Below are 25,015 nucleotides of genomic sequence, written 5' to 3'. Positions count from 1 at the left end.
TTCTCCCTTACAAACAATGTTTAACTGCCTCTTAGCTACTAAGATCAAGTTTGAAATCTTCTTGAACCGAGTTTGCCAGCTGTCTACCTAGGCTTCATCCGACAAGCCTTGTATTACCATTAAATCTTTCTCATGAGGGTGACACACAGGCATACTTTTAAGCATATTAATCATCACTTAGAAATCATTCTTCACCTGTATATGCTTCTTCCTCTTATTAGGACAAGGTCCTTATTTTTCAGAAAGATTGATTCTATTTCTCTAAACCACATCTCTTAAAGCAGTGGCTTCTGCCACTCAATTTATTCTGACATAGAGAAGGAAAAATTATACCACATGGGAGTCTAGCAAATTCAAATGGGTGTGTTCTGAAAATTTAAGCAGGAACTACTTTCTGAAATATTTGTTAATTACATTAATTACATCCTCTTTCTGTACAGGAAGTATCAAGATTATATGGGGAGGGGAGGAGGAAGAAAGGGTGTTAAGCTAGCACATTAACAGACCAATTCCATCATAACTCCTTCCTTTTGTTCCTGTGAAACCTGTGCTTCATGCACGTTAAAGCTGAAAAAATTAAAAAAGACTAAGGAAACTTAATTCCACAGTCATGGACAAAGTACTCAACTGAAGTCTCCCAGGTCATAGGAGCTCATGGAACCATCTGTTTTGCCATGGTGTTAGCGTGGAAATGAGTCTAGTATCCCTAATGGTAATATAGCTTACACATTATCCAGCCTTGGCACCACTATCTTATGTATGATATTATTAGTAGTATGTAGAAAGCACTCATCATTTCTCTACAATTCAGCATAGGAAATGGAAACAGTAATGTTCTGGCTGTTACAATACCATATAGTTCCATGCTGAATCAGTAGTTTAAATTTCTGATGTATGTGAAGTATTCCTCAGTGAGACAGTGTGTCATGCACTGACAAAAAGGATGAAAAATTAAATTACTCCCTGCCTTTTTCTATACATGAGTACTTTGCAGAGTGACTTTTTAGAGGAATTTCACTGAAAAACTGAACTAAGGGGATTGCAGATGTTGGAAAAAAGACAAGCAAAGATTAACTTATCAAAGTTACAGTAGAGTTATGACATAAGGTTTGGACTTTATTCCAGATTTTGGAGTCTGAAACTGGGCTGCCTTTTTGTGCTGCTGAAATGATTGTAACAGATGAGACAATACATCTCTAGACAGAAGGCAGAGGCTTGAGCAAGGGCTCTAGCTCAGGTGTGCTTGACCACTAGTCAAAGGTTGCCCTCACAAGATAATTAATTTTTAGTCTGTGGCTGGATACCTGCTTGGAACAACACTGACATCTGTCTTAAGTGCGGGCAGACCTTTGTATGGACATAGGCAATTCAATACTGGAAAATAAAAGGCTGATGTTGATTTTTGCAGCACAATGATACCAAATTGGAATTCTACCAGAAAAGGCTTACAGAGTTTGACTAGCTCTTCTGAACTAGGACACATTATTTTTCAAGAGAAAGGTGCATACCTGCCCTAGCATGAAGGCACAAAGATCAGTCTTGCACTAACACAAATTTATTTTTTTGTCTTGGCTCCTAGGCCTCAAGGAAAGGGCAGATTCCAGGAAAGTAGAAGGGAGTGAAGGTTGCTGCCTTGTGTTCAGAGCAGTGAGTGCTGCACAAGTCCTTCTAGTGGAAGAGTATAGGATCATGGAAGTCTAATCCATGCTGTTGCATTTCTGATCTTGCCAGGAGAATGTAGTAATGTAAGGCATCCTTGAACCAGGTCACTGTTGCTGTGTCTTGTGACTTCTTTCCAGATTCAGCTTAGGAAGATTTCCAACTAAGAGAGGCTGAACTGCAAGGACTTGCCCCTTCTCCTGGATTTGGTCTCGCAGGTATTGAATTTCTAGCTGCTGCATTTCTATGATTTTCTCATTTTCCTTCTCTGCATTCAACCTCAGGACAGCTGGGCTGGACAGCAGTTCAGTGGAGGAAGCTAGAAGATAAAATCAGAGAAGATAGAGCAGAGTAACAGAGGTCCAGCTCGCAGAGTTCTTTGGCATGAACAAGGAAAGGAGTCTTTCAGGGCTGAAGGAGTAGAGCTAAATAGTAAGATTCTGCAGTATTTAGCAGCTTCTACAACTAACTTTACAATATAACAGGTAACACCAGGGAGACACGCTGGAACAACGTGGAGACAGTAATATAATTGTTCACTAAGGACAAAAAAGGCTTCTGGAATGAGTACTGACAATATGGAAAACATACAAGAAGCACTATTCACCTGTGTCTTGAATTGCTTGTTTTTTCTTGGTTAATCTTAGTGTTGACTGGAGGTCATGTACCTGGGTGTGGGCCACTGTCAGTTCTTGCCGCAAGTCATTGATTTCCTTAATCAGACTCACATTTTCCTGCAAAAACAGTATGCCCTATGAGGAAAAGCACAGGTACTATCTGACTCAGCAATATGTATCTTCTTATCATTGGGAAGGACACTGGACAGTATAGAATCATTATCAGAAGCAGAAGATACAGGGCAATCAGTACAGTACACAACATTTCAGATAAGGCCACAGTAGATTTGACGCAAAACATGACAGTATCAAACCATGTTAGCTCAATAACCTAATATTTGTTTTGCTTTTCTGACTGCAGCTGCACTCCAAGGTATCATCTTCCTTGCCAGTTCCACAGGGAAGCTCAGGTCCCTTCCTGGACTGATCCAATTAATTCAGAATTAATGTGAGGAATTCCTATTTCTCCCTCGAGTGTGTATTATTTTGCTTTTCATTTGCCACTATGTGTGTTCATTTAAATTATCTGTATCTCCTTGCACTTCTTCAAAGCCCTCTTCATTAGTTCTGACAGACATCGCTTTCCAACACCCCTTCCAAATTATTAAGAAATATATAAAGCATATGGAGACTTGAGATACCTACTGCTAACATGCTGTTATGGGGAAAAGTTAGCTGTGTATTCATCTTTTGTTCTTTTTTTAGTCAGTTTTCAACTCAAAAAAAGTTCAGTCTTCTAATTTTTTTAATAGCCTACCACAAAGCATCTTGCTGAAGGAGTTGTGAAAGTACAAGAGAATGAACTTATTGTTGTGACAGATTCAAAGACTTCAGCAAAAGCAGTATGGGCTAATACCAGTGAAGGATGATAAAACTGTTGCTCATAATTGAGAAACAGGAGCACCATTAACTAAATATTTCTTTTCTGAATTCAGGAGAAGTGAAATGGTATATTTGCCTCTTACAAAGAAGGTGAAATACCTTATCACATCAACAGCTAGTGCAAATGTTAAACAGCTGCCATCATACTTAAACCAAGAATAGCAAGGATTTCAGCTACTTGTGGTGGTTTCTTAGAAGTTTTGCAACACAGCACCATTCCAACCCCTGGAACTTCATCATAAATGGTAATATTTTAAAAATGTAAGTGGCCAAAAGGCATGCTTTGGGTACCTCATGTAATACCAGTCTCAAGCAATAGAGAACCCACTAAAAAACAGGAGATAAGAACAACGATTAATGACATTTTCCTATGAAAAAGATGTCTTCAAATCTTGATGATTTTGGTTGATAAAGATAATTATGTTGCCACAAGAGATTTATGCAAGGCATATGATTCAGTTCCTTACAGCATACTTATAAAGTATTAGCACCACACAACTGAAAACTGGTTAGTAACGAAGTATAATCCTTACCACAATTATCTGTACATAGATGCACTCAAGGAGTTCAAGTTGGCAGCAATAACTCAAGGTGCATGTGCGTGGCAAGATTCTCAATACTTCGCACTAAGACAAGTACACCAACTGTGCTTTAATTTCCCCTCAGCTGAAAGTCACTGACTGGAGGAAGATTGTGGGATGCGTTAAGCTCTGAACTTGGGCAAGAACAGTTGCTGTGTTGGATTCTAAATGCAGTGGGAGCTGGTGCGCTCAGGCAGCCTGCTCTGAAATCATAGTATTTTGTTGACTCCTACTTGTTTAATTCAAGTCTTTAAACACAGATGAAATTTGACTGCTATGCTTTTATCCCAGAGCTTGATACTGAAAGGAACACATGAAGATGATAACTTCCAAGAATCAGTCACGGTAATTTTCTTTTGACCAGCTTTCAGGGTTAGGTCACAGCATTTCTGTTTAGGTGTACTTTAGTCATGAACATCTTCATAAGTTCACTCCAAGTGGTTGAATGCTGCTATCAAATGAAGATCTTGCTTTTGGTCTATTAGACAGTATAATACATAGTATCTTGTGTGAGGCAATCTGGGCTATGTTGAAATGTCTCATTCGGTTTGCTGGGTGCTAAAATGCTGCTGGTTGACACGGATAATATTTTTCTGAGGAGGCATGCTATCCAGAGAGATTAGCCTTTAATTCAGTTTTTGCATTCTGCCAGAAAGCTTGCACTGCAATGCAATGGATTAAAATAAATGTTCATGGTAAAACTCATTGTCATGGGCAATTGTTGTGGCAAAGTACCCATTGTTTCAGAAAAGGGACTGATCAAATGCATGGACGATGAGGGCATCAGGTAAAACTGCATATGACATCTGAATGCAATCTACAGCCTAGGAAGTCCCTACAGTGCTGACTGTCAGAGACAGGTAGGACATATTATAGAAAAGATCATCCTATACATGCTTCAGTTCAAGCAGCGTTACTTCAAGATTATCCAGTGTGTCTCTTCTTATGTATCCAAGTGACCAAAGAAGCCATTACAAATACAGAAGGCTGGAGGGAAGACGAATAGTCTAACAACAAGCAACTTGTCAATTCTAAGAATAACTCAAATTACCTTGACAGTTCTAATCATCTGTTACAGAAGTCACTAGCAGAATGTACCTATGAACAGTCACTCAGAGAGGAATGCACAGCTCTGAAAATGTAAGCACAATTGAGGAATAATAGAAATACAGAGCTGGAAGGCCATCAAGATGTCATTTACTTTTTCAAAGCAAGTCCTGACAGAAGTTTGTCTAAACTAGTCTTAAAAGCCCCCTGTGAAGGACTGGAAGACCACGATAATTCCTCCTGGCTGTAAAGTCTCATTAATCTACTAGAATTTGGAGAACTGCTTTTTCTTTGAAGAAACCAGGCTGCTTAGAACCTTTGATATCTTCGTCTTCCAGATGTTTTATTAATTCAGTTTTAATCATCATTTCATCTTAGGCTTACTGATCCAAAACATAAAGTATTATCATTATGAGCACCGTCTGTCACCCTGTTCCAGCAAGGAAATTCTTCAGGTTATTTTCTGAAGCCATCTCCTTTTGTGCCAAAGGAAACATCTAAACTCACAGAAGGAGTCAAAAAATTAAAACAGGGCCAGGGAAGACGATTGCTGCTGCCTAGGCCTGAAGAAGCACTATGAATAAATAGCAAAGAACAGATGACTTAGGAGGTCACTGAGGTCTAATGATCCTGAGGAAGCATAATAAAATAACAGTGAAGAAAGGGCTAGTGAGGGGAAAAGGAAATGCTGACTGAGCAGAAGGAGATCATGGTAAGAAGAGACTGTAAAAGAGCTGTCCTCCTAGGATGTTTGGTGTGGGGCTTTAGATCCTCTCACTCCAGATGAAAACAAATTGGATCTTTGGCCCTAGCTGTCACAAGTTTACCTTGCCTTGTAGGAAACAAGGATTCTGAGCAAGAGATCTTGGTACAAATAGGCATATTCATCATGTGTTTCTGAACTTCCTTGAAAAACCTGGATGTAAAAAGCAGAAAGTTCTTCTGAATTCAGACCAGTAGGCATGGGACTATGTGGCCAAAGTAATTTTTTTTTTTTTCTTTTCTTCCTCCAAATTACTTCCTAAACACTACTACACAGCAAGTACAGCTTGGCACTCAGACAGGTGCAATTTGACTATGATGGCAATTATAAATACTGTTTCAAATAAAAAATAAGTACATTAATTGCTTTAAAAATACCCAGGCAGCAGAGATTCCCTATCTCCTTTTACATTAGGGAGTGGGAGATAAACAAAAGTATCCACAAAACGGCAGCAATTTCTGACTTCAGAGATCTTGCTCTTTTTGTCCAGAAAATTATAGAACTTTAGTAGCTCAATGAATATTATCCTTGAATGGAAGCACTTGAAAAACTTAGGAATTTCTGGCAAGGAAGCAAACCAAAACTGTTTCAAAGTCCTAAGAAACCATTGTGGTAAGGCTACTAAAGTCTCTTTTGTACAGCTGCTTCCTTCTTCCCCCTCCATACCACAAGGAGAAGGCTTATTACCTGCACAATGCGCATGTAAGCAGCTTGGTGCATTTCCTGATCCTTCACCACCTTCTTTTTGAAAGCTGCCAAATTCCTCTCAAGATACTCTCGCTGTCTCATGTACTCCTGCTGCAGATCTGTTTCTGCTGCTTCAGTCTCCACCTGAGGGGGCATAGCATGTTGCCTCAGTAATTACACTACCAGAGAAATTCATCTGGAAGGAGAAGGCAAAGGCCCTGACTCACCGAGTCTGATCGCTGCACATACTTGGTGTAGAGCTCACGGATCCCATCCTTCATTTTTCTGGAATCCTGAATGAAGCCCACACAATTATGAAGATCTGTTTTAAATCGTTTGATGAGAGTTTCCATATTTTGCTTCTGCAAGAATGATGTAGGTACATTCTTACTTGGCTCATCAGAGCACTCTATCATATGCAATTTTCTAGAAAGTCTAGTAGAACTGGTGAAAGCTCTCATATACTTCACTTCCACTTAATTTAAAAAAAAAAAAAGTCTTTCATTAAAAAACCTGCTGGGGATGTGAGCACTAAATGTTCAAAAGCAGTGACAAGTTTTAGCAGTAATAATAACCCAAGATACTTGCATTAGGTAATGTAAGTGCCAGCATCCAGAGATCTCATCCAAAACCCAGTGGCTTATTATCATGAATGCTACCCCCCACTGTCATTTCCCAAACAACCTACATTCTTATTTAGAAGCAACACACGAACAGTTAATGAGAGAAGGCAGGGGACAAAACACGTATCAGACACATGCACAACTTTGTGATTTCGCATCAAGATTGCTTTCCCGTTCTCACTTGGTTTCTACCAGGCCCCTCTACCTGCTTCCTCAGTCCTGCACTGCCTGCTAAGCTCCTTCCCCTTCACTTGCAGTCCCTTTTCCTCCCTCGTCTGATGTGCTTGCTGTCAAACACAAGGGGCCCTTGTCTCCTCCATTAATAAGCCCACCCTTCATTTCACCCTACTGATGCCTACGTATCATTGTAGGTGATAGCCTACATGCTGCTCCTGTTTAGGCCAAGTGTCCCCAGATTTCAAGCTTGGGCAGGAAAGGGTAGTCAGTTAAACATTTGCCTCGCTGCTCTGTAAACCCGGAAGAATATGTGTTGATTGAACAAACTGACACATAAATAACTGGATTTTTTTTAGTATCAACTCTCTAACCTGGTTGCAAGCTTGGAAGTTTTCTGTCTTTGTCCCCACTGACCAGAGACTCTACTGGTCCTTGGACACAGTATCCTTGAAGTACCCTTTGCTCAGATTAATGCTTCTGTAGTGTTCTGTCCCCACAAACTTCATTATGTGGGACCTGCACCGTAGTTGTACCCCATACCTTCTGCCTCTCTCTGTGCATCTCGCGATCAGTTGCCTTTAGTTTCTGCTGCAGTTGTATGATATTCAGTTTCAACTGTGTGCTCTCATTGTGGAACCGTGCCAGCTCCCCCTCCATCTGAAAGGAAGCAGGAGAAGGAAATCAGGACTAAAAGGACACATGAAAAAACAACACGTAACAGGAAAACAGGAGACTGAAAATACAAACTTGAGGGAGTAGAGCCCCCTTCAGGTTGAATTACAACACGAAAAAAGTCAATTTTGGAACAACACTGCCCTCTGTCAGAATATACAGAAAACACAAAAATGGATATTCAATTCCCTTTTGAGTTACAGGTATTTAAGTGATGTGATGCCCCTTAATTTCCTTGAGCTGAACTGGAGCTTTACTGTTCCATCTGAATAAAAATGGGTGAGATGGAAATTAACAGTCAATACTGGAAAGAGTAAGTGCAACAATAAGAAGAACCTGATACTGAAAAGAAACAACCCATTGAAAAGCTGTGGGTACATATGTAGAACACAAGGGAAAAAAAGCAATAGGGGTACTACAGCATTTACTGGCATAAGATGGTGACCAGAAGAGAGAACAGGGCTTTCATCATGCTATTCTAACATACATACAATTTGTTCAGTAGTTTGCATTTTATTCAAAAGGCTTTTGTTCTGAATAAACAGACTTAGGAAAACTAATAGGTCACTGATAAGCTATGTCACCACAGCCCTAATTTGGCTGAGCTAAAGGTACATCTATGGAGAGATCACAGTAAGTTTCTATCATAAATAAGTTGCCTCAATGAGTCTGCTGCAAGCTAAGTATGAATACATGGAAATTTTCCATGGATCAGCTGCCAAACAGTAATTTGTCCACATACCTAATCCCTAAACAGAGTTATGTTTGCATAAACCTGCAACTTTTCTGAGAGAAGAAGTTCACTCTCTCTTCCTCCAGAGCAGTAAAGGCAGTGTCTTGCAAATTCTACAGGGTACATGGAGGGCAACCACATAAGGATAAGATATATTTTTAAGCAAAAATGATATTACTCAGAGTCTAGAATTAAATACTGAAACAGGAGCTTAAATAACTGTGTCGATCACTGGTAGCATATGATAGAAAATTAAATAGCAGCTATTGTGCACAAATATTTTTAATAGCTGTAAAGATATTGAATCAGTGCTGAGTATCCTTGAAAGAAGTCGAGGAACAAACAGGGTGGAGTCTTCCAGGTGGAGACTTACCAGGTCATCTTTGTATTCAAAGGGTTTAGTAGCAGAGGCCAAATGAGAGTTCTACTCACCTCATGGATCTGCTCCTTCATTGTTTTAATATCATTTTCACGTGACTCTATTTGCTTCTTGAACTCCTCTATTCTGTAATCCAGTACAAACTTGAACTTCTCCAGTTCCTGATTTTTCTTTTTTAGGTCATATATATGCTTCTCCTGGGAGAAATAGGTACAGAGATCCGAATCAGACACAACACTCTCAAACAGATCCCTAGGACAAGGCATAAATACGGCAGAGGCAAAACCAGCAGTCACAGATCTAGTGGAAGACTGAACTTCAGTTGCACATCTACACAGATTGCATGAGAAGGGAGGGGGCAAATAATGCAGAGAGCCATCTACAGATCCCAGAACAGAGGATGAGAAACTCAACATCCTGAAGTTGAGCTCCTGAAGAAAAGCTTAGAATGTCAACTAAAAACTAAAATCCCAAACTAAATATCGCAAATTCTTTAAGTTAAAACTGAGTTTCCAGTCATGTGAGATTATCACAACACGATGCTATTAAAATAAATAACTGTATTAAATTACGGGAGGGTGGCTTTGATCTCAGCCAATTGTCCCATTTTTCACCTTGTCTTGGATAGTGTCAGCTCTCTCTTGAACCTCTGTCTTCAGTGCCAAGATGTCCTTCTCCAGTGACCTAATGATGCCTTGCAGCTTCTGCTGTTCTAGTCTCATTTCCTCAGTGTCCCTGTTTCGTTCCTTGAGCTCTTTCTGTAGGCTGTTCAACTAGGGAGGCAAACGAGTAAGAACTTAAAAGTCTGCAAAAGCTGTGCACAACTTAGCCATCCTACTCTGTAAGATACCTTGTAAACAGTGTAGGATAAAGGATATCAAACTAAGATATGATGAAGGAGCATCATATCACTTAAATCCATGTAATTCAAAAGAGGGTTGAATACCCATTTTTATATTTTCTCTATATTCTGACAGAATACTCACTGCGCTACAAGGAATCAAGGAATTTGCATCCAGAAGCAAGAAGTGTATGGATATTATACTCAAGCATCAGCTTCAAATAACACTAAAGCCATCGAAAATTATTTTAAGGTGATCACTTGTTATACATCTCTAAGGATGTCAAAGTAGACTGGGAGGGTGCCTAGTTCATAGCTTTTGGGTACCCCCAAAATCCCCGCCTCAGTACTAAGATCTGTGAAGCCAAGAAAGTTGGAAGCAAGGAATGGTGCTGGTCAAACTGTGAGGACCCATGAAGAAATTCCTGGCGTCTAAAAGACAACGGAACTGAAGACAGTACCATGATAATAGAGGGTATGAAGGAAGAGAACCTGTCTCCAGATGGATACTGAAGAAACTGAAAAGAAAAAATGTCCCTCTAACATCCTTAGGCAAATGTAATAGCCAGCCCGTAAAAGAGCTAAAAGGTTTTATGCCTCCTTAAACGTCCTAGTAAAACCAATAAAAAATGATGATGCATTCAAAACACAAAGTGTTTATTGCATCAAATGAAGCAGTAGAAGTATTTTTCTATCAAAGCAACGCATTAGAACTTGGAAAAAGGAAAAGGTTCATTTCTTTCCCATCGTAGGATGAACAATATTATTATTTATAATTTAAAACTAGGTAAGATAAAAGAAAGTGTACTAATAAAAACACCTCCTCTGTCATCATCTCTAATCATATCAGCAATATAATCAGCACACAGCTTCTTCTTCTGCCCAAATATTCTAAAACATTCCAACTGATATAAGAAGGAGCTACTGTTCTCATATGAAATGCCACATATTTACAGACTAAATTAACAGACTAAATTGACATGCCATTAATCATATTCAATCCTTGGCTATAGGTCTTCACGTGCAGGTCTGACCCTATCACAGAATAAGACATACCCTTTTATTCATGACTCCTATTTCTCCTTTCAGTTGCAGGTTTGATTCCCTTTCTTCCAACAGCTGTCTCTCATACTTGATTTTGATTTCCAGGATTTCTTGATCTTCATCTTCTTCTATTTGTTTCTTAATTTCTTCATGTGCTTGAAGCTGCTGCTTCATATCCTCCTCTGCCTGCATTTAAGGAAAGCAAACATTAGAGAGGACAACAGTAAGAGACCAGTAAAGAAGAGGAGAATTCTTTATTTGTAACTGTGTTTCTCCTAGGAGGATCTGTATTTAGTGGACTCTTCAATTGCAGCAATATTATTTAAGGTAACTTAACTTCTTAGGGGATTAAAGTAACTTTAAAAACTGTTAAGACAAACATTAAAAATTCTTCTTAAAAAAAATTCTTCTTAAGGCTTGGATGCTTCAAGTTAGGAACGTGGCCCAAATACTAACATCAGCAAACTTGTTCTGGCTGCAGAAAACACAAACATGAGTAACACCTGATACGATCTTTTAAAATTGCTGTTTCTGATGCATTAGGACCAATGACCACTCAGGTTTGTATCAGTCTCTGTATGCCTCTCTTCTCACATTCATTCCTCATGTTCTTTCCAAATTGGTATTGCAACATAGGGCTGCAAACAGTAAAGTTGATAGAATTTATTGACTTTAGATATACAAGTATCAGTTATCTGGCTGCCCTTTGTCAAGCCAAGTCTTTGACCTCAGTGTGTGGGAGTTTTTTAAGTACTCAGGGTATTTCTCTTTGTTCCCCAAATTATGCAGGCAGGAATCTCAGGGACTCAGGAATGGAATTCACCATTTTAGAAATGTTATCTTTTCACTAGAACAAGCTGATTGAATCTTTTTTTCTTCAGTTACAGTAAATGTATCATCTAACCCACATTAATAAACAGGAATTCTTGGATCTAGGAGAAAGAGAGGTGAAGCTGAGAATGCCCAAGGATATTAACCTTAGCAGATTACTTAGTCTAGGTTTGAAGCCCAGAAAAGTTGGTAACTCAGCTGGGTTCTCCTCACTACTATTCTATTTGTCAACATATTTCCCCAAGGTTACAGGCAGATTAGGATCTGCATGAAGGGAGCCAACCTCTCCTGTCCTAGGGAACATTTTATCACAGTTGGAGATAAACTTAGTTGATAATTCAAACTGCAAATCAAGTTTCCTACCTCTTCCAGCAGAACAGATTTCTCATTAAGTTTTTCCTCATAATATTCTGTTAGCTCCTTCACAGCCTTGTTTTTGCTTTCCTCCAAATTGTGCAATTGTTTCTCATATTCCTCCTGCATCCTCTGGGATTTCACTTGCAGCTCCTGGTATTTCTCATTCTCCATTAAGAGTTTCTGATTACTGTCAGATTCTGGTAACAGGCAACATATGGAACAGATAAAGCTAACAGAAAAGAGAGGTGTATCCTATCCTTCTACAGTCATCATTGTCTTATTCTCTACTGTCTTTTTGGCAGCTGATTGCAATAAGTTACAGTAGAAGCACTTCATCACTTTCTTAATCAGATATACAGGGGTTTTAGACTCTGTGGCCATACAAAATTTTACATCAGAAAACCATCCCTTGAGTCTCCTGCTCTTCCTTTTACTTACCACTTCACTAATAATGCCTATTCCAAGGCTGTCATTCACCTTTCTCAGTTGTATCTGAATATTGTGCCACATCCCTGCTTGCTGCATCAGGAGAGAATGTTCTGTTCCAGCCTGAACAAGTCTAAAACCTACACCAAAATCTCCTACTCTGCCATTACAACAAATTAATAACAGCTAATTTAGGCATTCTCTTGAGATGACAACCATGTCAGAGCTGCATGAGCACAACTGTTACAGAGTATGAGTAGGCAATGGACTCATTTATGGGTGGACTTGCTTTTTGGTACTAATTTGCAGTACTTCTATTTTATCTTGATTATGACTCTGGGCTCCAGGTATTTACATGTTGTGTGCACTGTACATTAGCCTCGTTGCTGAATTGTATGACTTCACTATTCTTGCACAGTGAGCTATGAGTTAAATGAAGAAATTACTAATCTCAAAACTGATACATCTAAGATACAGTGCCCATCTGCATGTTTGTGGTGCAGTTTAGACAAACATTTGGTCCGCAATACCTATATGACATACATGCATTTTTCCTTGTACTTGTACTCTAGCAATCCCTCCCTGTCACATTACTTGCTATGAATCTAATGCACTTCCTCCAGATTCTAGTTACAAACACTTGTTACAGTCTAACCTAACTGTTGCACCTCCCTGGCCTGTTTATTCATCAGCTCAGACAGTTGAAACTGGTGTTGTAGCTCCTGTTTTTCTTTCTCTGCCTGTAAAATCTGGGGAAAAAAATAAGAAAAATACATTTTAATTTGAAACTAGGCAAAGCAGTGTCCAAATCATTTGTGCTCTTGACCATGGTGGGGAACACATACACAACAGAATTTATGTTTGAAGTCTCTCACCAAAATTCAGATGCCATGTGTCACTAAGCCAAGTTTTCCCAGAGATTAGTTTGTTATGACAAGTTACAAAACTATGGAAAGCTAAGGGAAAGTAGCAAATGGAGTTCATATAATACAGGGTACTGTATAACACTAATCTAACATGAAAAGTTTGTGAGCTACAAAAGCCCCCACTTCTTTGTGTGCACCTGCTTGAGAAGAATTTGCAGTTCCACAAATTTTTGTCCTTATATTAAAGTTCAAGCTGCTTCCTGTCTCACTAGAAGCAACCTTGAGGTCCTAAAACACTGACAATTGCACAGAATGACATAAACCTAAGCAAAAGTGAGTTTTGAATGCCATTTGCTTGGAATGTCCAACTACCACTACAAATTACTTAATCTTCTAAAAAAGCACAAAGAACTGGAACAAAAAAATGGGTGAGAAATTTCCCAGAAAAGTTGGGAATTATACCATAGGTACAATTTTTTCAGTTTCTTCTCATAACAACTGTACGGGTCTTACATAAGCAGAAATGCTCCATTTGACTGCTGGCCACAACAACTAGAAAGGTTAGCCCCAAGCCTGTCCAAATCTGTCATTCAGTTTAACCTTAATATGTACTGATAGTCAGACAGGAAGTACAACTTGCCTGCTTAGAAAACTTCTGTTCACCTTCAAAGGCATTTGCTTGCAAGCCTATAATCAACAAGCCTAAAGAAGTTTCAGTGTGGCTGAGATTATTATAACTCTATAGCCAAGTGCTACCTATGAAAAGACCTGAAGAACTGCAGAAGAAAACCAGCACAGATAAAACACAGGTAGAGGAATCTATAAGAATTGAAATGGCTTTCTTGTAAAAGGTCAAGCTGTACAAAAATGAAGAAGAATACAAAGGTTAAAACTCAGGTTACTTAAATGCAAAAACCACAATGAGAAAAGCCAAAGAACCTGAGGAACTACTTGAAGAAAACATTAAAATTAATAATTAAACTTCCTCAAAAAAATCAAAATCAGAAACCTGCCAGAACATTTGTAGGGCCAAAAGACAAGAAAGGTATAAAAGGAGCACCTGAAAATGACAAGACCATAAAATAGTAAAACAATTAAGTAACTTGGCAAGCTTTCATACTGGAATCCTTCTTTATGTGGAGTCAAACTGAAATACTGCTTGAAGGGACTATGTACAACTCAACAAAGTAAGCACTAACAAATCACCAGGACAGGTTAATATTCATTCAAAAGCTTGAAAAGAACATGAAGTTGACAGAATTGAATCATGTGATGTGTAATCTCTCACTTCAAGCCATCTTACTGCCATAGAAATTGCTATTGGATCACTTGCCTTCTAACCCTAAAAAGGGTCCAGAAATACAGCAAATTACAGGTCAGAAATCTGGTGTGTGCACCAGACAGATGGACAGAATAGAATTAACGGACACAGATAAGTATGACACTGGGAGAAATTATCTTGGCTTTTGCCTTTCAGGGAAGTCCTGCTTCATGACCACAGAGAAATCAATAAACACATGAACAGAAGAAATCCAGGAAATATATTTTACTTCTATTTTCAAAAAGCATACAAGATGTTCTTAAAAAAGCTAAGTGGCCAGGGCATAAAGAAGGTGGCATTAAGAAGAATAATTGTTGGATTCTGCAGCAGCTGCAACCTTTTATATGACAGAGCTTTTAAGGCATAGTCCCATTTCTACTTCAGGGTGATATAGCTTTACTGATCCTTGGTCTTAAGCAGCATTTATTGCTGGAACTGGTTTTATGTGAAGATACTTATAGGCTACATAGAAGAACTCTTGCATTCCCTTGTACTTACAAGATACTTGACTCAAAAGTAGCTTCATGCTTTACAAATATCAAGAACATCTTTATTGGAAAGGAATGCTTCATTTTTCAGATGCTTTATGGCATTCATACATATATAATGCAAGCTTGAATTCAACTCTTCAGTGAAAGATTTCTTGGTATTTGGTTCTGCAATATGAATCATACCTGGTGTTTGGTTTTAAGGGAGCTTATTTCCTGCGTGAAATTCTCTTCTAATTCCTTTATTTTTTCATTACAATACATGTCCTTGAGACGTAGCTGGTAAGCATTTTCTGTCTGTAGCTCTTTCACACGAATCTGCAGGTCTAGCATTGCCTGACTCTGTTAGGACATGGATGAGAAGACAGTTTTAACAGAGAGATTATTTGTCATTAGCAACAGCTTGTTAAGGATGTTTTATTTATATGCACATATTTATGAAAGACAGCTTTTGCAGAGAATTTTCAGACAGACAGGCCAAGAAGTTCCAGAAATAAGGTTCCTTTGTTATCTTACAAGATTGTTTACAGAAATGCAGCTTCTGAGTTCTCTACTCCATTAAAACTACTTTCAAGGGATTGGGGAAAGTATTAAGAGAGAAGTCTAAACTGTTCTCCATACTCACTGTTCATATAACGCAGTTTGCATATTAACAAGCAGCTGCAGCTACTTACTGTAACCTCTTTTTGTGATGAAAGCCATGCAAGCCCTCTTAAACAGAAGGCCATATAGGAATAGCTAGTCACAAACACCACGCAAATGTAATTCACAAGCTGTACACTAGGAATCCTATGGTTCATGTTCACAAGTTGCTCCTCTTACCTTCTCTTCGATATCTGATCTCATGATCAGTACTTCCTCAGCATACTCAACTTCCTTTACCCATTTCAGTATCCCACCTCCTTTATCATACACTTTCCAGATAAATATAGAGCCATCCTCTGAGGCAGTCAGCAGAAATAGGTCATTGTTTGTTATGGACATCTTAGAAGTAAGAGACAACAAAATAATAGTAGAGACAAGGAAGAATGGAGAGACAGTTTGATTTTATACCAAATTTTTCTCCCCACCCACATACTCCCTGTCATTTCTACCACATAAAGGCAACAGTGGAAATATTAACATAGGCCCACTACCACCATCTTGATTATGTCCTCTACTCCTGCTCCACCCCAGTCCAAACAACAGGGGAAGGCAAAGAATAGAAGAACATGTGAAGACACTGGATCTGCTTCTGCTCTCAAAGCTGTAGGAAGATTTTTAAAAACCTGGAACAGACAAGACCTTCTAGACAGTTATAGCACAGACAGGCATTTTATATGACAATTACAAAGGTCTCTAGCTTTTTCCTTTGTGAAGTTGTTTGAGCAACAGATAGCTAAACATTTTCTTTTGAATCTGCAAATAAGCCCACCAAGAACTATCTAGTAATAACTGCTGTCACCTTCTCCAGGCCTCCTGTGACTGCATGGCCTGGCATAGAGTACCTGGGAGCTGACACAGCTTACGAATGAGGTGAAAGTAGAGTTCCAAAAGTTCATAGACTAATGTTGGACTGTGCAACTCTAAGTCAAGGTGCTGTATTTGACAGTGATACTTAAAATGCCAAAATTACAAACAGTTGTAACAAGACAGAACATGTGGCTTCCTGGAGAAAGCACACTGAAATGTTCCGTGGTTGCAGGGTCTATTCCATATCCCCCACCTTTGAGATGCTGTTCATTAGCCTTTTAGATATACACTCTGGTTAGCAGACCAGCACTGCAATCTCTTCTGCTCTTTACCCTGGCAGCAAGTTACTTAATACATTTATCTCATTCCTACTTCTATTCTCACAAGAGGTTTTAAAGTCTGCATAACTTTATCTTCCTCTTTCCAGAAAGAGCTATATCATAATTCTCCATCAGGGATACGCCATGTTACGTATCCTGGTGCAAGCCACTTTTTAGCCAACAACAGCTTATCCAGTGACATCTATTTTGAGAGACAGGACTTCTATGAATGTTGCAATATTCATTCTTCACATGCAGGCTTAACCTTAGTTTTAACGTATTATGCTATGAAACGGGAAGGAGAATCAATGCTAAAGGAGACGTGTGCAGCTGGTATCGCAGGGAAAAGAAAGTAGTCTATGTTACCTTTGTAACAGCACCTGCATGGGCCCGATACTCATTGAAATCCCTTGTCAAAGGTAACGGGTACTTCATAGCTCGAATTGTCCCCAGAGATGTACCAACAAATACCATGTGCCCAGAATATGAAACAGCTACTGCAGTATAAACAACATCAAAAGCAGGCACTTCATGCTGGATCTAAAAAAAAACCAAACCCAAAAAACAACAAAACACACAAACCCCTCACATTACATTAAATTCCCCAATACTATTTGATTATTTATTGCATGAGCAATTGTCATACCTCTGCCTGCAGCAAATAATGCAGTTAAAAGAATCTACGTGCTTATAGGATTAAAGCCAGGAAAAGTAATTAGTATTAAGGTTTATAGATATGCACTCTTAAAATTTCAAGCCAAGTTCGACACGTTGATCACTTCTGAAAGATGTAATGGTTATCACATACAATTTACTACTATTTTGGACAAAAAAAATAAAATGCACATAGCCTACAGCGGTAGATGCAATACACTTGTATTTCAGCAAAACAGTTGATACAATATTCCCAAGTTAGTTTGTTAGCCAGATTAGAAGATTTCTAGGTAAATCCAAGTTTTAAAAATACAAAACTACAACAAAATTTCAGGTTTCATGGTAAAGAACATAAGAACACAAGAAAAGCATCAGTAAATATCGCAGCTATCAAAACCAGGCTGATTTCTACTTAGCAAATGGATGATAAGGAAACCAAAGCACTAGCACCCTCCCCAGAGAGCTTAGCAAAATCCCAGAGTGCTTGTTAGCTCACCGAAGACTCTGAAATTTCTTTAAGAGTTTGGTCAGATCCAACAGCAAAGATGATTTTGGCATCAGAAGACAGGGCAATGCTGCTGTAGATGCAGGACTTGAGCACACACTCTGACTCCCTTTTACCTGTCAACAAGTTCCACTCATACACAGCACCATGTGTGTCACAGGAAACAAATTTAGCATCATCTGTGCTCCACTTAACTGCATGTATCTGGCAAAAGCAAAACACACCAAGGAGCCGATGTGTAGTTTATAGACATAAAACATGGAGTCATTTTACTGGTAAATCCATAACAACTTTGGAATCATACTTCTAAGTCCTACTTTAAAACCCCTAGATGTCTCTCAACTAATCCCATTTTAGCATTTAAAAAAAATAATCAGTAAGAGCTACTTAATGAACACACTGTCAGGAAAAAGCTCATTTCAATAGTGAGTAGTACATTGTATTTTTTAATTTATTGCTGGGATGTTTTTCCTGATTCAGCCACCTGCCAATCATTCACCCTCAATTTAAGGACAGACTCTTTAGATGTATTTAGTGCATGCATACATTGACTTCTGACCACAGAAAACTGACTTTTATATTTCTATTTTTAATTTTGGGGCCCATTTCTGATCCAAAATTGTACTTCACCTTTTCAAAATGCATCTTACCAATTAGTTCATACTTCAATGAGTTGTATCCTATAGAATTTGTTTACTAACCTTCCCACTATGTCCTTTCAGATTATTAATATTCTCAAAGGTGATGCTGGAATAAATTTGAATCACATTTCCATTAACTGCAGCAAAAAGATGGCCTCCGTTACTGAATGAGCACTACAATAAGAACATAACCACCCATTACTGTAGATGCAGTGGATAAAAACATTCATGCATTGAATTCCAATGACATCGTCTAATATAAGAATGTTACACAAAAAGAAAACTCCATGACATAATTAGCCTCTTACTGCTTTCTTAATTGCTTTCCCCTGTAAAATTCAGTCCTTGAGTATCTGAGCAAACTACCCCTTCTGCTGCTTCCCAGGTCCACAGTTATCCATCAGCCTCCAGGCTTATTTTCCAACAGTGGGAATCCTCTTCTCAATGCTTTGATATCCTAAATCCTACTAGGATCTATTGGAGATGTTCCTATCTTCTGTCATGTTCTTCATCACTTTGCTCCCTATAACTCCCCAGTTTCATTTTTGCACCACTCCTTACCTCTCTACAGTTTCTCACAGCAAACTCCTTGAAAACATGCATGTCCTCATACAGTAGACTTATAAATCGTAGTTTGTCAGAAAACCCAACCAAACAGAAAAGGCCAGTGGGATGAAGTGATACTGTGTATGCTTCCTCACGATATTCCTTATACAGCTCCAAAGTGCTGAAAGAGAAAACCATTGCGCAGTAAGGAATAGTACAAACTCCCTATGCACGCTTGACAGGACATCATCTGGCCCGGCAAGGACACCTGCAGCTACAATCTGACTCTGCCTTGTCCTTGAGGAAATACGTTGTCATTTGATTAAGTAATAATCACAGAGATGTTACAGGAAACAAAGGCAAATCTGAACTTTCTGGTTCACAGAGAAGGTGTGGAAGGTGCAAGAGCAAATCCTTGTTTACTGTAATATAATGAAGATGGTAAATGAACTGCTGATTGCAAATCTACACAAACATCTTGTCTGAGATTTGTTTTTCCCCAACTCTCCCTCCACAGAGCCTTAAAAGACAGAGTCATTTTGCTTAAGAACTATGTCTATGAAGCAGGATAGGGGACAACAGTATCTCAAGACAAAGCTGAATGAAACATTTCTGAAGATTATTTTTTTTTTCCCAAAACACATGAGAAGTCTGACATCAATATGGCTTAATAGCAAAGGTTTTGGATTCTTCTGGCACTGGTTTTAAAAGCACTGCATATTCACACTGCCCAAATCATGTCAGTAAGACCACTTACGTCCCACACCACAGCAGAATTTTAGCAGAACAACGCTCTCATTGATATGAGATTGCTGCTGATGCCTGCTAAATACAATATACAAAAAAGCAAGAGGTAATAACAAACATAAACAACTCTTTACTTCGTCTCGTAACTCCAGATGCGGACAGATCTATCGAGGGAACAAGTAGCAAGAATGGGTTTCCACATGCAGATGTCCAGACCAGTGATTGAAGCAGAATGCAATGGGAAATTCAGATACGAAAAATAAGCTGCCTTCTCCTAAGAAGCAATAAGAACATAAAAAAATCACAAATATTTCACTGCAGGCAGTAAGTCAGGTAAGAAATCCATCATAGCTCTTTGTGTACAGTAATCAAATATTTTTGAGGAAACCACTTAATCCTTTCACTGCACTGGTCTGAATCCAACAATGTTAAAAACATAACAACGTTAGAATCAGTTTTATTTTATTTATTAATAATAAAAAAAAGTGACGCAGGGAAGATGCAGACTTCATAGTTCTCATACACTAGTGAGAGCAGAACATAATTATAAGTGTCCAAAGAAATGCAAGTTAGATAGATAAATAAAACTGGACCTACAGAATTCAGTTAAAACCTTCTGGTCAGACAGATATTTAAAAATAATCAAGTGGTAAGTGATAAGTAACTTCACCAGGATGTTTAGCTAGCACATGCTAGAAGTGAGGCACCAAAAAATAAAATTTCAGGCTGCATGCAGAAAAAGGACCCATAACTACAAAACTCTTTCCTGTAAAGATCTTTCTGTATGCCTGCATACAGTTTAGGTATTTAACTCCATGTAAGTCTAGTTCATGGTAATACATTTATCTCGTGTCTTTGTCTTATTTAATTCCTTCAGAGTAGGGAATGTTTTTCACTGTGTTTGTTCTTCACAAAGAGGTTTCACTCCTAACTAGGACTTCAACAACTATTATTTTAGAGTAACATGAGATTTCCATGGCTGTTCCAGCTTTATCATTGCATTGAAGTTTCTGCATATTATAGTGGAGCATAAACTACTAGTTATGTTAAAAATCTCTCTGTTAAAGCCTTACTTAAGTGGTTCAACATACATGCACCCTTAAACAGTCTTAACCGTGTCCTCTATCATTCTGCTGACTAACATCAGGTATTCATATGGAGGGATGCTTGAGCAAGGGGCTGCTGAAATACAGCGCTCAGAGAAGCATGTAGACCACTTCATATCATGAGCTTTAAGGGTTCAGACGCTATTTGATGGATTTTATGAGAAGGTAACATAGAATGCGACACTAAATAGCCTGTGCCATTCCAATACACCCCTTACTAGACATGATGGCTGTAGAATGTGATAAGATTGCACTCACCTTCATAAGACTGGTGGAGAGCATAGTAAACATGTAAAGCTGATTTTTATTTGTGTTAACGACCATCGTTTCCTCAGAGGGGCTGAAGCATATACATATAATGTCCTGTCTGCCTGACGTTTTTGGCTCACTTCTGAACAGGTCCTGAGGAAGCTGCACAAGAAATGCATCCCATGGGATATTCCAGTTCTCCGTGTTTTAGTAGTAGGCATGCACAAACACATAAACTTTTGCTCTAATGCTACTCTAATAAGCATATACATAACATCAGTAAGAAAACTTGGATATTTAATAGTACATAACTACTGCAAGGCAGGGAATAAAGGACAACATAACCTAACTATCTATAGCATTACAGCTGAAAAAAGTATCAGAGGACATTTCAGCAGTAATCTTAACCAATGCATTAAACAAAAATGAAAACGGTAACAGAAAAACATCGAGAAAATTGTGATCTCAGAATCTTTGCATTGTATCATTCAGGTTGATAACAGTCTTATTACAGGGTCTTGTGCATAAGGAAGATCTGACATTTTAGGCCAGAGTATGAAGGCTTGACCAGATCATCAGAGTTAAATATCCTTATCCAGAGATTGCAGTAAGTCAATGCACGCAGCTTGCTATAGAAGTTAGAAATCTTACTAGATTACTTAAGAGTGCACAAATCTCATGACAGCTATAATAAATATCTGAGGGGAGAAAAGCTTTGCCATGAAAAAACCCAAGCAGCTTAGTTCTTCAAAACTGATATAGACTACTTCTTAGCTCCAAAAGTCTCCATAAATAAAAGTTTCTTAAAGGTTTCCTGAAGTTTAGCAGCCTCAAAGCACATTTTACCTGTGGGAACATGCAGAGCTACCTTGCAAAAGGATATCTGTCACTGACTTTCAGTGTGACCTCTGGCAACTCCCTTACTTTCAACACCACCAGGACAGTTAGCTAATGCTTACAATGTAATTTAGAGATGTGCTAAAAATTATTATTAATAAAACTGAATTGGAACCACCCCCACCCCTCTAAACAGGCCTCTGCTGCATAATTGCTTGGAAAAGCTTTTTTCTCCCTACCCAGATTTCTTGACTCTCCTTGTAGACTTCCTTTTCCTTGGTCTTTTCAAACAGAAGAACAACTCCTGGGCTAGATGAACATGCAAAGCCTTTGGAATAAGCTACAACTGCAGATATTTGAGGCATAGAATCCTGTTGTGAACCATTATCTTCAGATGCCAGTCCACAAGGGACATCAGAAGAACTGCAAGCAGAAAACACATAAAGACTTAAGAATAAAGAAGGACAAAACAAAAAATGTTTATCAGCAGCAATCAGAATATTATAACCCATTCATAAACTGGACAAGAAAGAAATTAGTGAATGCAACTAATCTGCATGCACAAGCATGAAACTATTAGTAATACTATTTAGCAGATTTACCTCTCGTATTCTTCTGTTGTTGCATCTTCTTCTAGTTCCCTGGGTGGTTTTTTGTACTCTACACTTGTCTCCCAGTGCAGCTCTCCAGTTTCAAACAACATAAGCTTGCCTGTGTCAGTGCCACATATAACTTCCTCCTCGGATAGCCAGGCATGGCACAAGTAGTTTTGTGGCTCTCCCTTCTGTAAATTCATCTGCTTCAAAGTTCCTTCACTGTACTTAAAAAGTTTAAAAAAGCCATTTCCAGTGATACAGACCTGTGCATTGTCTTGAGGACTAAAGCTCACCTATGGAACAAAAGGGAGAGAAATTACATTACAAAGCTATGTTCACAAATAAGCAAATATTATACTTGTTCTGAAGACTTTCAGCACCAGATACAGAAAAACAAACAAGGGAAGAAGGTTCATAGAAACATACAGGAGTAGAGAAGAGACTAAGAAATAACCATCATAACTACATTACAGTTCTCTCCCTTTCAAAACTGTGTATATCAGTTTTACACAATGCTACAAATACATTAACTCTATTAAGCTAAGATGCTATCTGAATCACAATGCAATACCGAAAAGAAAGTTGTCTCTGCTCTCAGGATTAAATGACAAAAGTAAGGCCAAAATACCTCTTTACTGCTGATTAGCAAGTTTTCTGGCAGCAAGCTTCCTGAAAAGTGGGACCATTCATTCTTAAAGGCCAGGAATAAATTCTGTTTTCAGGCAAACCTTGCCCATTATGCATATTGATTCACATGATTAGGTGTTTATTGGTGAAAACAGTGGAATAGCCATCTCAACACCCAACATGAAGGGTAGCATCGTAGTTAGACCTCATTTTTCATTCTTAATGGAACTTTAGTCAGCAGTTGTCTTTACAGTCACTTTCCTCTCTTTAGAATTGAGCTCATGAAGTCAGTAGTTCACCCAACCTCTGCTTGTAGCTGTACCACGGAAAAAATGGCAGCTGGGGTCCAACCAACCCATGTACTGGAAGCGTCTTACCTCCCCGCAAGAAAGATATTAAAAAAGGGCACCCAAAGCAGGATGCAGGAATTGTTTGAGTGCCATCAGCCTGCTCCTAGCTGCTCTTCCTGGGTTACTCCTCTGATCTGTACATAGAACAGACTGCAGGAAGCAAAAGGTGCACGGACATGCCAAGAGCTTCCAAGATGTGTGTTACGCCTGCTGAGCACAGCCAATGCATTTAATGAGTGTTTCTGCAGGGACACAAGGGACACATTGCACACTCGCTGGCCAGTTGCACTGGCCCCATGCCATAGATGTCATGTGATATCTATATAAGAGATAGATATCTATAAGAGAATCTCGTGTGATATAAGCGATACGGACATGAGAACATCCATTATGGGGCAAAGCAAAAATTTATTTAGCCCAGCGTCCTATTGCTGAGGAAGGCCAACAGCAGGCGCCAGGAAAGGCCACAGAAACTACGTAAAATCTACGGTGTGGAGCCCTCCCCTCCCTCTCTTGCCCTGGAGAGAAGCTACGCGACCACAGGAAAACGTACTGCACGCATATCCTGTGGACTGAATTTACGTGCTACCTGGCACCCGGTACCTGGTGAACTAAAGTTTGATCCTTTTCTCCACCTTTTTGAAACAGTGCGACAGGCTCCCGAAGAACCAGCCAACCGTGAATCACGATGCTGAAGACAAGCCGCAGAGGCGCCGGCCCAGCTCACTTCTGGAGGCAGGCGTGCGCACCCTCGTCCCCCGGCGAGGCCGGGGGGAGCCGGCCGGGCCCCGGGCTGGCCCGGGGAGCCCGTGAGGGCCGCGGCCCTTACCTGGCAGACGCCACCGCCCGGGGCCTCGAGGCGGACGGCCGCCATCAGCCGCTGCTTCTCCCACAGCCAGCAGGTGAGGTGCCCTTCGGGGGGGGCCGTGGCGGCCGCCAGGTACCGGCAGTCGGGGGAGAAGGCCAGGGCCACCGCCTCCCGCGCCGGCAGCTCGGCGGCGGCCAGCGTCCTCCGCCGCCGCGCCGGCACCGACGACAGCTCGTAGACCGTCAGGACCGGCTGCTCCGCCACCGTCTCTGAGACGGCCAGGTACCGCCGGTTGGGGCTGACGGCCAGCGCCTGCACGCCCCGGCTCTTCTCTGTGCCTGCGGGGAGGAGAGGGGTCAGGGCAGGGCGGGCCGGGGCCGGGGCCGGGGGGGTCGAGGCCGGGGCCGGGGCCGGGGTCGGGGCCACCTGGGATGAACTTGTGCCATTTCTGCTCGAGGTGGAGCTGGAGGCAGCCCGCCCCCGCCGCGTGCAGCACGACCTGGTCCTCCAAGAAGCAGACGCCGCCGGCCACCCGCGGCCGGCAGCCGAAGACGGCCACGGGCTGCGCCGTCACCGCCGACAT

General features: G+C 40.0%; 1 protein-coding gene across 2 annotated transcripts; it reads right to left on the bottom strand.

Moving 5' to 3' along the window:
* Positions 1–1,548: 1,548 nt before the first annotated feature.
* CFAP57 (cilia and flagella associated protein 57) lies at positions 1,549–25,015 on the bottom strand. Of its 2 annotated transcripts, none has more exons than XM_075039218.1 (22): positions 24,859–25,015; positions 24,454–24,770; positions 22,654–22,940; positions 22,291–22,498; positions 21,224–21,376; positions 19,994–20,133; positions 19,128–19,293; positions 18,627–18,740; positions 17,917–18,129; positions 17,133–17,306; positions 15,817–15,978; positions 15,181–15,336; positions 12,975–13,068; positions 11,900–12,090; positions 10,718–10,891; positions 9,435–9,593; positions 8,874–9,017; positions 7,577–7,693; positions 6,464–6,598; positions 6,237–6,380; positions 2,267–2,393; positions 1,549–1,978 (listed from the first exon to the last, which is right to left on the bottom strand). In XM_075039218.1, the coding sequence occupies exons 1-22, from the start codon at positions 25,013–25,015 to the stop codon at positions 1,767–1,769; spliced, it is 3,744 nt and encodes a 1,247-aa protein (XP_074895319.1). In that variant the 3' UTR covers positions 1,549–1,766. The 2 variants fall into 2 exon arrangements, with proteins under 2 accessions (XP_074895319.1, XP_074895320.1); XM_075039219.1 differs by having other exon boundaries at positions 6,464–6,529.

The sequence above is a fragment of the Buteo buteo genome, chromosome 10 (assembly GCF_964188355.1).
Source record: "Buteo buteo chromosome 10, bButBut1.hap1.1, whole genome shotgun sequence".
NCBI classification, from domain to species: Eukaryota; Metazoa; Chordata; class Aves; order Accipitriformes; family Accipitridae; genus Buteo; species Buteo buteo.
Note: the sequence above shows the minus strand (reverse complement) of the source record. Positions and strands in the feature narration are given on the sequence as shown.